General features: G+C 36.8%; 1 protein-coding gene across 19 annotated transcripts in view; it reads left to right on the forward strand.

Moving 5' to 3' along the window:
- The window catches only part of DMD (dystrophin), a 2,843,071-nt gene that overhangs the window by 2,293,530 nt on the left and 536,208 nt on the right, over positions 1-13,333 (forward strand). For all 19 annotated transcript variants that reach the window (XM_079909736.1, XM_079909735.1, XM_079909718.1 and 16 more), the window contains one exon: positions 11,501-11,655. In XM_079909736.1, coding sequence (XP_079765862.1) covers positions 11,501-11,655 — 155 coding nt within the window. The remainder of the gene's footprint in view (positions 1-11,500; positions 11,656-13,333) is intronic.

Below are 13,333 nucleotides of genomic sequence, written 5' to 3' on the forward strand. Positions count from 1 at the left end.
GACACGTGGATAAATGGAACATAGTAGAGAGCCCAGAGATAAACCCACACACCTATGGTTAATTAATCTATGCCAAAGGAGGCTGAAGTATACAAGGGAGAAAAGACAGTCTCTTCAACAAGTGGTGCTGGGAAAACTGGACAGCTACATGTAAAAGAATGAGATTAGAACATTTCCTCACACCATATACAAAAATAAACTCAAAATGGATTAAAGACCTAAATGTAAGACCTGAAACCATAAAACCCCTAGAGGAGAATATAGGCAGAACACTTTCTGACATAAATCATAGCAACATTATTTTTGGATCTCTTTCCTAAGGCAAAAGAAATAAAAGCGAAAATAAGCAAGTGGGACCTAATTAAACTTAAAGGCTCTTGCACAGCAAAGGAAACCGTCAACAAAATGAAAAGACAACCTACAGACTGGGAGAAAATATTTGCAAATGATGCTACTGACAAGGGATTAATCTCCAAAATATACAGACAGCTCATACAGCTTAGTATCAGAAAACCAACCCAATCAAAAAATGGGAAGAAGACTTGAGTAGACATTTTTCCAAAGAAAACGTTCTGATGGCCAATAGGCACATGAAAAGGCACATTTGCTAATTATTAGAGAAATGCAAATCAAAACAGCAGTGAGATAGCACCTCACACCTGTCAGAATGGCTATCATCAAAAGATCTACCAATAACCAGTGTTGACAAGGATGTGAAGAAAAAGGAAGCCCTTTGTACACTTTTGGTGGGTATATAAATTGGTGCAGCCACAATGGAAAACAGTATGAAGGTTCCTCAAAAAACTAAAAGTAGAACTACCATATGATCCAGCAATTCCACTCCTGTGTACATATCTGAAAAAAATGAAAACACTAATTTGAAAAGATACATGCACCCCAGTATTCATAGCAGTGCTAATTATAATTACCAAGATATGGAAGCAACCCAAATGCCCATCAACAGATGAATGTATAAAGAAGATGTGGTATATACACACACACACACACACACACACACATACATACATATATACATACATACATACATACATACATACATACATACATACAATGAAATATTAGTCATGAAAAAGAATGAAATTCTGCCATTTGTAGCAGTGTGGATGGACCTAGAGAATATTATACTGAGTGAAATAAGCCAGACAGAGAAAGACAGTGTGTATTACTTATATGTGGAATCTAAAATATATTACAAATGAATGTATATGCAAAACAGAAACAGACTCACAGACTGAATGTTTTCCCCTGAGATCAGGAACAAGATAAAGGTGACTGCTCTCACCACTTCTATTTACCACGGTACTGGCAGTTCAGGATGGGAAAATAGGCAAGAAAAAATAGATAAAAATCATCCAGATTGGAAAGGAAGAAGTAAAACTATATCTATTTGCAGATGACATAATCTTGTATATAGATGATCCTAAGGAATACACTAAAAATGTAATTCAGCAAATTTGCAGGATCCAAGATCAAAATGCAAAAATCAATTATTTTTCTATATACTAGCAATGAATAATCTGAACAATGAAATTCAGAAAATTTTTTCATTTATAATAGCAACAAAAAATAAAATAATTAGGCATAAGAGAAATGCAACACTTTTCCATTAACAACTACAATGCTGAAAGAATTTAAAGAAGATTTAAGTAAACGGAAAAGCATGCCATATTCCCAGATCAAAAAACTTAATATTGTTAAGATAGCAATATCCCCAAATTGATCTACAGACTCTATGCAATTCTTATCAAAATCCTCACTAGTTTTTCTGTAGAAATAGACAAGTAGATCCTAAAATTCATACTGAAATGGAAGGGACAAAGAATAGCCAAAGCAACCTTGAAAAAAGCACAAAGTTGGAGGACACACAGTTCCTAATTTCAAAACTTACTAGAAAGCTACAGTAATCAAGACAGTGTGGTACTGACATCAAGGTAAACATATAGATCAATGAAACAAAATGGAAAGTTCAGAACTAAATCCTTGCATTTATGGTCAATTGATTGTTGGCAAGAGTACCTAGACAATTCAAAGGGAAAAGAATATTTTTTCAAAAGTTCATGCTTGCATAACTAAATGTCCACATACAAAATAATGAAGTTTGACCCTACCTCACACCATACAAAAAAATTAATTCAAAAATGGATCTTAGAGCTAGATATAAGAACTAAAATGTTAGAACTCTTATAAGACAACATAGGAGTAGAATGGGGCTTCCCTGGTGGCGCAGTGGTTGAGAATCCGCCTGCCGATGCAGGGGAACACGGGTTCGTGCCCTGGTCCGGGAAGATCCCACATGCCGCGGAGCGGCTGGGCCCATGAGCCATGGCCGCTGAGCCTGCGCGTCCGGAGCCTGTGCTCCACAACGGGAGACGCCACAACAGTGAGAGGCCTGCGTACCGGGGGGTGGGGGGAAAGGAGAGCAGGAGTAGAATGAGTTAGGCAGTGTTTTCTTAGACATGACACCAAAAGCCAAAGTGACAAGAGAAAAAATACATAACTTGGGCTTCATCAAAATTAAAAACTTTTGTGCTGCAAGCAATATCATAAAGAGAGTAAAAAGATAACCCACAGAATGGGAGAAAATATTTGCAAATCATATATCTGATAAGAGACTTGCATGCAGAATATGTAAAGAACTCATAACTCAATAAGAACAAGAAAAACTCAATTATAAATCAGCAAAGGATTTTAATAGACATTTCTTCAAAGAAGGTGTATAAGTGGCTAATGAGCACATGAAATGATGGTCAACATCAGTCATTATTAAGAAAATACAAATGAAAACCACAATGAGATACCACTTCATATGCACTAGGGTCATACTTGAGTAGGTATGTCAGTCAGGATAGGCTAAGTTATGCCACAGTAACAAACTATCCCCAAATCTAGAGACAACACAAAGTTTATGTTTTATTCACATTACATGTCCACTCTAGATTGACAAGGGCATTCTACTTGGCTTAGTTATTCAGGGAGTGCAGCTAATGGGAGCTGCATCTTGATACATACTTCTCTGATCAGAGAGTCAGGAAGCATAATGAATGATGCCACTGGCTCTTAAACCATCTCCCTGGAAGTGACGTGTAGCCAAAATCAGTTATGGTATCATCCCTAATTCAGTGGGGGTGCAGCTGTGTAATCCTCTGGTAAGAAAAAGGCTCCGAATGTCTGTGAACAATAATGTAGTCTACTGCAGTAGGTTCATGGGATTTGAAAATAGCCGAGAAAATGCGACTTTCTGGGGATCTGTCCTCTGGCTTTCTCTCTAGAATCATTTCCACCCAACCATGTCCACACCCTCTCAACCAGACTTCTCTTAGATGCCTGGGGTAGCTGGGTGATTTGTTAATTACAACACTGCTTAAGTCTTTTACTAAAGTCAGCAAATTAAAAAGAGAGCCCAGATAAAGAGAATGCTTTCCAAAATGTCATAATGAAATTAACGTAATGAAGCACTTGGAGGGCTCTCCTCCGTTCTTTTTGTATAAAACTTACTCCAAAGACGCTGGAAAAGAAAGGGGGCCTGAAAAGTAAAGAGGAGGGAAAATAAATTGTATGCCATTAGTTTAATTATAAAAATTCATTACATGAAGTCATGTAAGACAGAAAATAATGGAACTCTAATGGGTTGGCCGATAACACATTTACCAGCCTGCTCTCAGCTTGTAGTCATTGTTGAAAGGACAAAAAAGTAACAACTTTGGTATGTAGTCCTCAGAGCTATTGAAAAGATTAATCATTTCCAGTAAGCTGGAAAATGAGGGCCGTTTTCTCAAATAGTATCCCCTGTATAGTGTTACCTTCTGAAATAGAGTTGCTTGGTAATGTTAGAGGTTTAATAGATGAGTCTTGAAGTTTATGGTGAGAGGCTTTACTTTTGAAATAGATTCCTTACAGATATTTTAACATTTCTATTATATATCCATAAAGAGGTTTTCTAGGTCATTTTAATTCACACAAGCAAGAAAGAAATTGTATTTCTTTTTTCCAATAAATATGTATAGAACATTAATTTATACTTAGGAGTAAACTGTTTAGTGATTTTTTTTAATAAACCAAATATGTATTTTTTTTCTGCTGTCTTTGTTTAGCAATGTCTTTCTTTATTATATACAGTAATTTTCCAATCATGCTATAATCATCAAGGAGACTATTTTATATTCTTCAAAATTCAATTATAATAAATCCAGCCATCCTCCTTAAATCCTTTTATGTGGAAGCATATCTTCTTTAAGTAGATTGAACCCTAAATATTGAAGCCAAGAAACCTGCATTTTTGTGATGCCTCTTTCACTGACAAGCTATGTCACCTTCAACAAGTCACTTAACCTTTCAGGGTTTTTGTATGGGCAGTTATGGGACTGGGTAAGAGGAAAGGAGATAACGAAAGGTCAAAGTGGATATTTATGTAAGGATCATATATTTGAGGGCCTTGTAGTCCAAGGAAAGAGGTTTGGACTTTGTCTTGTAGGTAACAGGGAGCCATTGAAAGGTTTTACAGAGGAATAATGTTATATTTCCATTTCAAAAAGATCCCTTGAGCATCTATACGTGGATGGAAGGTCTAGAGTAGAGGGAAGGAGCCAATAAAAAGGTTATTGCAGAGTCCAAGTAAGAGTCGATGAGGGCTTAAGTTAAGGCAGTGGCAATGGAGGTAGAATATTTGGATATAAGGGAAAATTATGGTACAACTTCTATATGGATGTGCTCTCTGCCTCTTCTTCCAGTTGAGGATCCACTTGCACTGCAGAGGGAGAAGGTTGAGCGAGGGACAGAACCTTGGGGAACACCAACATTTAAGGGGCAGGCAGCAAAAGAAACACTTGAAGCTTAAGAGTATATAGAGGACACCCAAAGAGAGGGGACCAAGGAAAGATAGAGCCTCAAGAACAGAGCAGTCAATAGCACCAGTTGCTGCACACAAATCAAGTAAATGAGAACCTAAAACTTTCCACAGACAGTGACCATTGGTGACTGAATCAGTTAAGTATGTTCACAAAAATGCTGCATGACAAGCATCTTCAAAACGCCAGTGGCAAACAGTAATAAGCATTTCTTTCTTCGTGAGTTTGCAGCTCGTCTGGGGTGGCACTGCTTCACACTGCAGGTTGATTGGGGTAGCTCTCGTCCACACGTCACTCATCCTTCTCCAAGGATGAGCAGGCTAGCCCAGGACACGTTTGTCTCACGATAATGGCAGAAGTGCCAAAGGGCCAGCCCCACTGCAGAAGCATGTTTTAAGGCCTCTGCTTGTGTCACTTCTATTAACATCTCGCTAGAATTAGGCAAAACAAGTCATATGGCCAAGCTCATTGTCAAGGGCAGGTAAGTAAACTGCCCCTTGTAGCAGGAAACTCAAAGTTACATAGCAAAGGGCATGGATACAAGGTGGGGTAAAGAATTGAGGTCAATAATCCGATTTTCCAGAGTGACTTCTTTCAGAATAGTTTTAGTGAGGTGGTGATGGCAGAAGCCTGATTTTGATGAATTATAAAGTGGCAGGAACGTAATCAAGTTGAGGCAATGAGTGAGTATTTGCCTTCTGAGGAGCTTAACTGTGAAAGGAAAGAAAACGATGCAGGTTTTGTTGTTTAAAGATGGGTGAGAGACTCATGTTTGAAAGTTGTAGAGAAAGACCTTGCAGAGAGGCAAGAGGTTGAAAAGACACAGAGAAGGGAGTACATGGAGGGGGCAGGGGAGGGGGAGGGCGAGGGAGTGTCCTTGAGCACAAGAGTCACCTCTTGCTCTGAGGCTGGAGAGAAGGATGCAAGATGTGAAATCTGATATTTCATGAAATTTATGCTTGATGTTAAATTGCCCCTTTGTAATTATAGGTAGGGTTATTTGCTGTGAGATTTCTTCCAGTTTGTATCATCAGGGTGCAGTTTAGAAACCACACAAAATGTTTCAAGTAGAGGGAATTTAAATACAGAGGACTGGTTCCATGGCTAATGAAGGAGCTGAGAAGTCCAACAGGAGATACGCAACTCAGAGTTTAGTGACATCGGGAAGCTGTTACCACTTCGAGCGTTGGAGAGACAACACGTGTCACCAAAGCCCAGAAGCCAGAGCCATCTGGTGCTAACTTGACCACTGTGTGGGCTGCACAGCAGTACTGAAATTACAGAGAGAGGGTCTGTCCAGTGGGAAATGGAGACACAAAGAAGATACTGCCCACATAGAGAGAGGGAGAGATATACTCTAGTTTCAGCCTTCCTCTGGCTCTCTCACTGGCCTAACCATCTAGAAGCCAGCTAGCAAGAAATCCTGGGATTTGCTGATCCCCTAAAGTGGTTAGTCCATCTGCAATACTGAGCAGAGTAGGAGAGGGGCAGAGAATGGGTCTAAGAGCTAATAAGCTCTTAGCTGTTAGCTCACAGAGCTAATTTTTTTAAATGAATCTCTTAGTTCATGTATGCAAACACAGTATCTAAGGCAAAAGGAGAAAACCCAGTATGTAGAACTTTTTATCTGTAAATATATTAGGATCCTGTTTTATAAATTTCCAAGTGTCAACGAGAAATTAATCAGTCGACCTAAGAAAGAAATGGAAATTTTTATTTGAGCCAAATTTGAAGATTATGACCTGGGAAGAGCATCTCAGAAAGCTCTGAGAACTGTTCCACTTGTCAGAAGTCAAGGCACAGTTATATAAGTTTTTTGAGACAGAGGGCTATACATCAAATGACGTATTATCGACCACTTATATAATCCAGATCTAAGCATAATTGTGGTGGGTCACATGACCCCTTCCAAGATCAAGAAGGAATGTTAAAAACAAAAAAGGAAGGAATGTTATCTTTTAAGGAGTTGTTTTGTTGATGCTGGGAGAATGCTGCTTGTTATGGTTGAGCAGGTATTCCTGCGGACAGGGGAGGTTTGGTCGATGCATAACGCAGATACACAGTGTACAGTGCAGGCAGAGACATGGCCAAAGGGCAGAGAAGAATTTTTATATTTAAAGTTTTCTTGTCTTTTCATAAAATATGAATTGTATTTCACACAAGCAATTTGATTTTGATTTTGATTTTGACCTCATAACAAAGGTGAGGCATAATAAGCAGCCTGAGTAATCCCATCCTATTTTACAGACAACAAAACTGGAACTCAAAGGTTAATGACTTTAAGATCAAACTGCAAGGCAATGGCCAATCAAGCCTTCCTGGGAAGATGCCTCTTCATTACTCTGCATTGCTTTTTATGATGCTCCTTTGAGTCAGGGCCATTAAATTTTTTTAAATCGAGTTCACCTGAAACAAACCTGAATTTCACTTGTAGGTGAATATCTCAAAACACATTTTATAAGAAAACTTAAACAATACTCAACTTTAAAATTTTAATTGTAGGTCTACATACTCACATTTATCTTCTAAATTAAAGGGAGACTTTTAGAGGTGCAGCGTTATAGACAATGTTTATAAAACAGTGGGTCCCTTTCTTTCATTCAGTAGAGGCTCACCCTGTGGTGGCTGTAGTATGGTTCATTTAAAAATAGCAGCAGTAGAGGACTTCCCTGGTGGTCCGGTGGCTAAGGCTCCATGCTCCCAGTGCAGGGGGCCCAGGTTCGATTCCTGGTCTGGGAACTAGATCCCACATGCCACAACTAACTAAGACCCAGCGCAACCAAATAAATAAATAAATATTTTTAAAAAAATAGCAGCAGCAGTAGTAGTAGTAATCGTAGTAGTAGTGGTGGTGGTGGTGGTGGTGGTGGTGGTGGTGGTGGTGGTGGTGGTGGTGGTGGTGGTGGTGGTGGTGGTGGTGGTGGTGGTGGTAGTAGTAATGATGGTGATTCTAACCAATACTTATTTAATGCTTTGGGTATGCCAGGCACCACTCTAAGTGTTTTCCCTGCATTTTATAAATTAATCCTCATAATAATCTTTCAAGGTAAATACTGTTAATATACCCATTTAATAAAGGGGGAAACTGAGGCATAGAGAGCATAATTAACTTTCCCATTTGTCACATAACTAGTAAGTGATCAAGTCAGGATTCAAACCCAGCAGGCTCATTCTGTTGCCCAGACTCTCCAATACTCTTTCTCTTCCTCCCTTGTTTTCCCTTGTATCGGGTCAATATTCCTAAAAAGAGTTCTTACAAAGAAAAAAGAAAAGGCAAACACTGAAATTTAAAAATTTTAATACTGAAAATTCTTGAAATGAATTCAGGTTGTCCCATAGTCCATAATCATTTTTTCTGCCTTAAATACTGTGTATAACTACCAAGCACATATTGTAGCAGCATCATATGAGGTTTGAATATGAAATATTTCTTTCCTCGTTAGGGACACAATCTCTTGGGGATTGAGCATTTTATATTCTTCATAAAAAACACATACACACACATATATATATACACCCACAAAATCATCTTTTTTTTATAGGCTAGTGCTCACAATATTTTAAATTTCTTCACACACCATGATCACTACACGATTCCCTGTAGAGTATACAGTTGTAAATGGAATTCAGAACTAAAAAGAGTGTGTGTGAATTCTATTGTATTTTTGAATTTAAAATTCTTCTGTGGTCTGGAGTTGTCCCAGTAGTAAATTTCACAGTAGTAGGCAAAGCTGGTCAAGGTCAACGTTCCTGCTGTGAATGACACTTGGTTAAAGCCCAAGGTGGTCAACATATTATTACCTTAGGAGGAAGGGAAACCAGTCTGTTCTGGTGAATGTCTTTAAGAAGGGAGAAAGGGGTGCTGCGGTTGAGAACCTTTGAGTTCAGATAAGGGCCTTAGCCCTGTCAATGTTAGTCAAGGTCAGTGGGATTTTTTTCTTTTTAATCCTACATCACAGCAAAATCTGAGCTGTATGCAGTGAAGGATAGCATTCAGCCAAGATTTCCTTAGGTATAAAAATTTAAATTTCAGTGTGAATACAAATTTGAAGGAAAATATATGGCTTGCGTATTTTTGCCTTTCAAGCATTAAAGTATACCAAAAAACTCTGGTTTGAAGTCAAGCCTTACTCCTTTACTACCTTTTTACTATGAAGTGTCTAATTAAACTTTAACCTGCTATGTCCTTCAAGATTTTGGAAAATCCTAGCATACTTTTCAGCTTCTACTTTTAGGTATTTTTTATGATCTATAGATTAGAACCAAAGAGTGTATCCTCTTATATCTAGACTTTTCAAGTAACAACCCATGAGTGAGGGTTGACTTCCAAGATCATTTGTCTTTTCTTAGATAAAATAAATGATTTTAATTATATTTATTAAAATTTTAATTAACAGTTTATATTGCTAAATCTATACATATATGCTCTGATGTTGGTTCATAATAGGTATTTCTTTAGCAGTTGCATTTTTCTTAAAAAGGAATTGCCTAACTAAAAGGTAACTAAGTTATTGGTGTCAGTTTTGTAGAGTCTTATGCTGCCAATTAGAGATTTAATAGATGATAGATAATAAGCTCGTCTTTTAAAATGCAAATACCATCTTCTGGATAATAAGGACCAATTGGTCTTTCATATCTTAGTATACATTACTTTTTAACACTATAGGTTAAAAGTGGCTTCAGTGAAGAGGGAAAGGGAAGAAGATATAATTTTGTACTGTAGGAAATTTCTAGAAAGGGAAAGACTTTGGTGTGTGTGTTTCACCTCAGGAGGGCTTTTGGACAGTGTGAGGATATAAAAAGTGGAAAATAGGAACTGCAGGGCTTGATAAAAGGTGTATATAAGAAAAGGCAGGAATTCCACAAGGTTAAATTGTAATTGCTTTATAGTACAGCGAGTATACTGTGTGCCTTTAAAAATTGTCTCTCTTTTTATTTTTATAGCAAAAGTTAGTGATACTGGCTTTAGCTGCTTCCTACTAGCTCTGTTATCTGGGTCTATTTGCTATATGCAATAAATGCAATTATTTCGTTTGATTCTAGAATAGGATGTTCTAATTAACTGAGAAATGCCAGATTATATACTGATTATAGATTTTCAGGGAACAGGAGTGTACTCATGTATACTGAAACTATGTTGAAAAGTACGAGTGTTTGATTTTTATTACCATAAATCATATTAACATAAAAGAACAAATACTAAAACAAAAATGAGTACTCTTTTCAGAAACATCAATTAGTTTCAATTTTCTCTTTTACCCTTCCAATTTATGTCAATGTACTCTTACAGATTTAAGAAATACAGTGAAGGTAGAAATTGTGTTCTTTTCTTTTTTGTGTGATTTCTGTGCACATTTACTGCATATTAGACCATTGGGTTGATGTATTGCCTTATTTTAATGTCCTCTCATTAAACATTGAAATTGTTTCTCATTTTTTTACTATCTTATTAATGAAGATCTTTATTCCTATAATGTACGTCCTTTCTTTTAAATATTTTACTGGGAGAAAATACTAAAATTAGATTACTGGGTCAATGGGAATAAGCGTTTGTATGTCACTTGATATATATTGCCAAATTGTCCTAATAGATGCTGCTCCCATCAGTAGTATATGAATGCGCTAGTTTGGCTACAGTCTATCCAGCTTTGGATTTTATTTTTTTAAACTTAATTGGTGTCAAATTGTAATACTCTTATTTTTTCATGTTTTGAAAGTTGATTTTTTTCCTTTTCTTTAAAAACTTTTTATTCTTTCTCTTGTTTGAATTGCTTGTTACTATTCCTTTGTCCATTTAACCCACTATATTGGATTTGATATAACTATCTTTGTAATTTAATAATACCGTAATGCTTGGAAACCTCTTCCATGCACTTGAAGCAATGTTTAATAGAAACTTGGGGTTAATATACATCCAGATAAACCTATCATTGGTTTATTTCTTTCTTGATATACGATATTTCAAGTGATGCAATACATGGTTTGATAATACTCAATTGTTAAAGATAAAAAAAGAAGAAAACATACGTCATTTGGTTTAGCAAAATTCTTATATTTAAAATTTTATTCTGATTTTAAAGTAGGATATTTTTTAAGTATTATGAATAAACTGATCCTTTAAATAAGTTCATAACTAGAATAACAGCACTGGTTTTTTTTTTTGATGCCTAATATTTTCCGTATGCAGCTTTAGTTGAATGCCAGTAGATGGCACTAATTACATAAACAATTCAACAAGTTAATGACGAGGAAAAGAACTAACGTGATATTTTTTTCTGTTCAAATTTTGGTATATGTCACATACTCAACAATTATTTGAGAGCTTATTTTTATAGTTTGTTCTCTCCCATGATAAAAACAATTAAGCCAAGTTTGTTTCCGATTAATTGCTACTAAATTGAGATACCTGATACTGATTATTGCTCAAGAAGCTGGATTTGAAAAGTTTTGTCATGAAAAGTGGGTTAGCTTATACTATCATGTTTGAGTGAACTACACACGGTAGGTTAAAAGCAACCGTGTAGACATGCTCTGACCCGAGGATTCAGAAGCTGTTTATGAAGCATTTTAAGAAAGTGCAACTAGAGATTTCAGAGAAAACTGACATTCGTTCTCTTTCCCATGTGTATCTATAGCAGTTGGCCAAAGACCTCCGCCAGTGGCAGATAAATGTCGATGTGGCAAATGACTTGGCACTGAAACTTCTTCGGGATTATTCTGCAGATGATACCAGAAAAGTACACATGATAACAGAGAACATCAATGCCTCTTGGGCAAGCATTCATAAAAGGTATGAACTATATTATTTCTAAAACTATTTGCTGATTCTAATGATAGGGTAGTGACACTGGGTGGATAATGCAGATTTGTTTTCCCATCCTGCTAAACCAGGGCTTTGGGAGGATCCAAGATGACAAATGCCAACCAAACTCACAGTCTTGCCTAAGTCCACTTATTTTAAAGGTGAGGGACCCGAAGTTGCCCACAGTCAGAAAGGTAGTGACGTAACTAGGCAATTAGACAAAAACAAAAGATTGATTTGTAGCTAAAAGGGCCATTTATTAGTCTGCTTTGAGAACTCTATCCAAAGAAATATTGTTCTATTCCGTCATGCCACAAACTGCCCCATCTTTAGTCTGACAGGGAAGTCACTTTGGGCTTCATGATGGAGTTATAGCTGTCTCTGGTGCCGTCATTGTATCTCCCTCCACACACCCAATGGGAAAATTTGTGTAGTGTAACATGACTCATAACTTCATTTCCCATTATATATCTACGGAAATCAACAGCACTTAGAGACACCATCTCCTCGAACTAAGTCCTGACTCCTTATTTTTCACTCTTAACCCCTTGTGCTGTTCTTTCATTAGCATTTATCCTAATTATAAACAAAATTATAAACAAATACATGAATTATGTAACTAATTGTTTAATGTTTGTCCTTCACATTAGTCTAACCTCCCTGAGGACAGAGGCTATCTTTCTTATTTGACACATCCTGAACCAGGTGATATAGTAGGGAGCTGGTAAATATTTGTGTTTTTTTAATTGAAATGTAGCTGATGTACAATATTATGTTAGTTTCAGGTATACTGCATAGTTATTTGACATTTGCACTTATTATGAAATGATCACTATAATAAGTCTAGTAACCATCTGTCCCCATACAAAGTTATTACAATGTTATTGACCGTATTCCTCATGCTGTATATTACATCCCCATTGCTTGTTTATTTTATAACTGGAGATTTGTACCTCTTAATCCCCTTCACCTATTTCTCCCTTTTACCCCCTCCTTCCATCTGGCAACCACCCATTTGTTCTCTGTCTATATGAGTCTGTTTCCATTTTGTTTTGTTTGTTTTGGTTTTTTAGATTCCACATATAAGTGACATCATACAGTATCTGTCTTTCTCTGTCTGACTTACTTCACTTAGCATAATGCCCTCAAGTTCCATCCATGTTGTTTCAAATGGCAAAATTTTCTTCTTTTTTATGACTAACATTCCGGTGTATACATATACCACATCTTCTTTATCCATTCATCTATCGACGACGGACGCTTAGGTTGCTTCCATATCTTGGCTATTGTAAATAATGCTGCAGGGTAAATATTTGTTGAATGATGACTCGACATAATTTATAGTTACCTTGTTCATGCTATGGTAAGTCAAGGATTATTGGGTACTCATTTTTAGCTCTGTCAGAAAACAGAGGCAAAAATAGCACCTGTATGGTGGTAAGGAAGATCCCAGTGAAAGGTAGATGAGTTCCAGAAGATAACATGACTTACTGAAGTCAGGTAGGTGGCCTTTATTAAGGAAAAAAGGCCACCATTAAAGAAAACAAAAACAGGTTTTGAACTAAGCAGAAACTCTTAGGAGTAAGGAACTATTAATACACGGCAATTGAGAGATCAAGTTAATCTTGAAACTCAGTTAAAGATTGAAGAGTATAAACTCCTGTGA

This window comes from Stenella coeruleoalba (assembly GCF_951394435.1).
Source record: "Stenella coeruleoalba genome assembly, chromosome: X".
NCBI classification, from domain to species: Eukaryota; Metazoa; Chordata; class Mammalia; order Artiodactyla; family Delphinidae; genus Stenella; species Stenella coeruleoalba.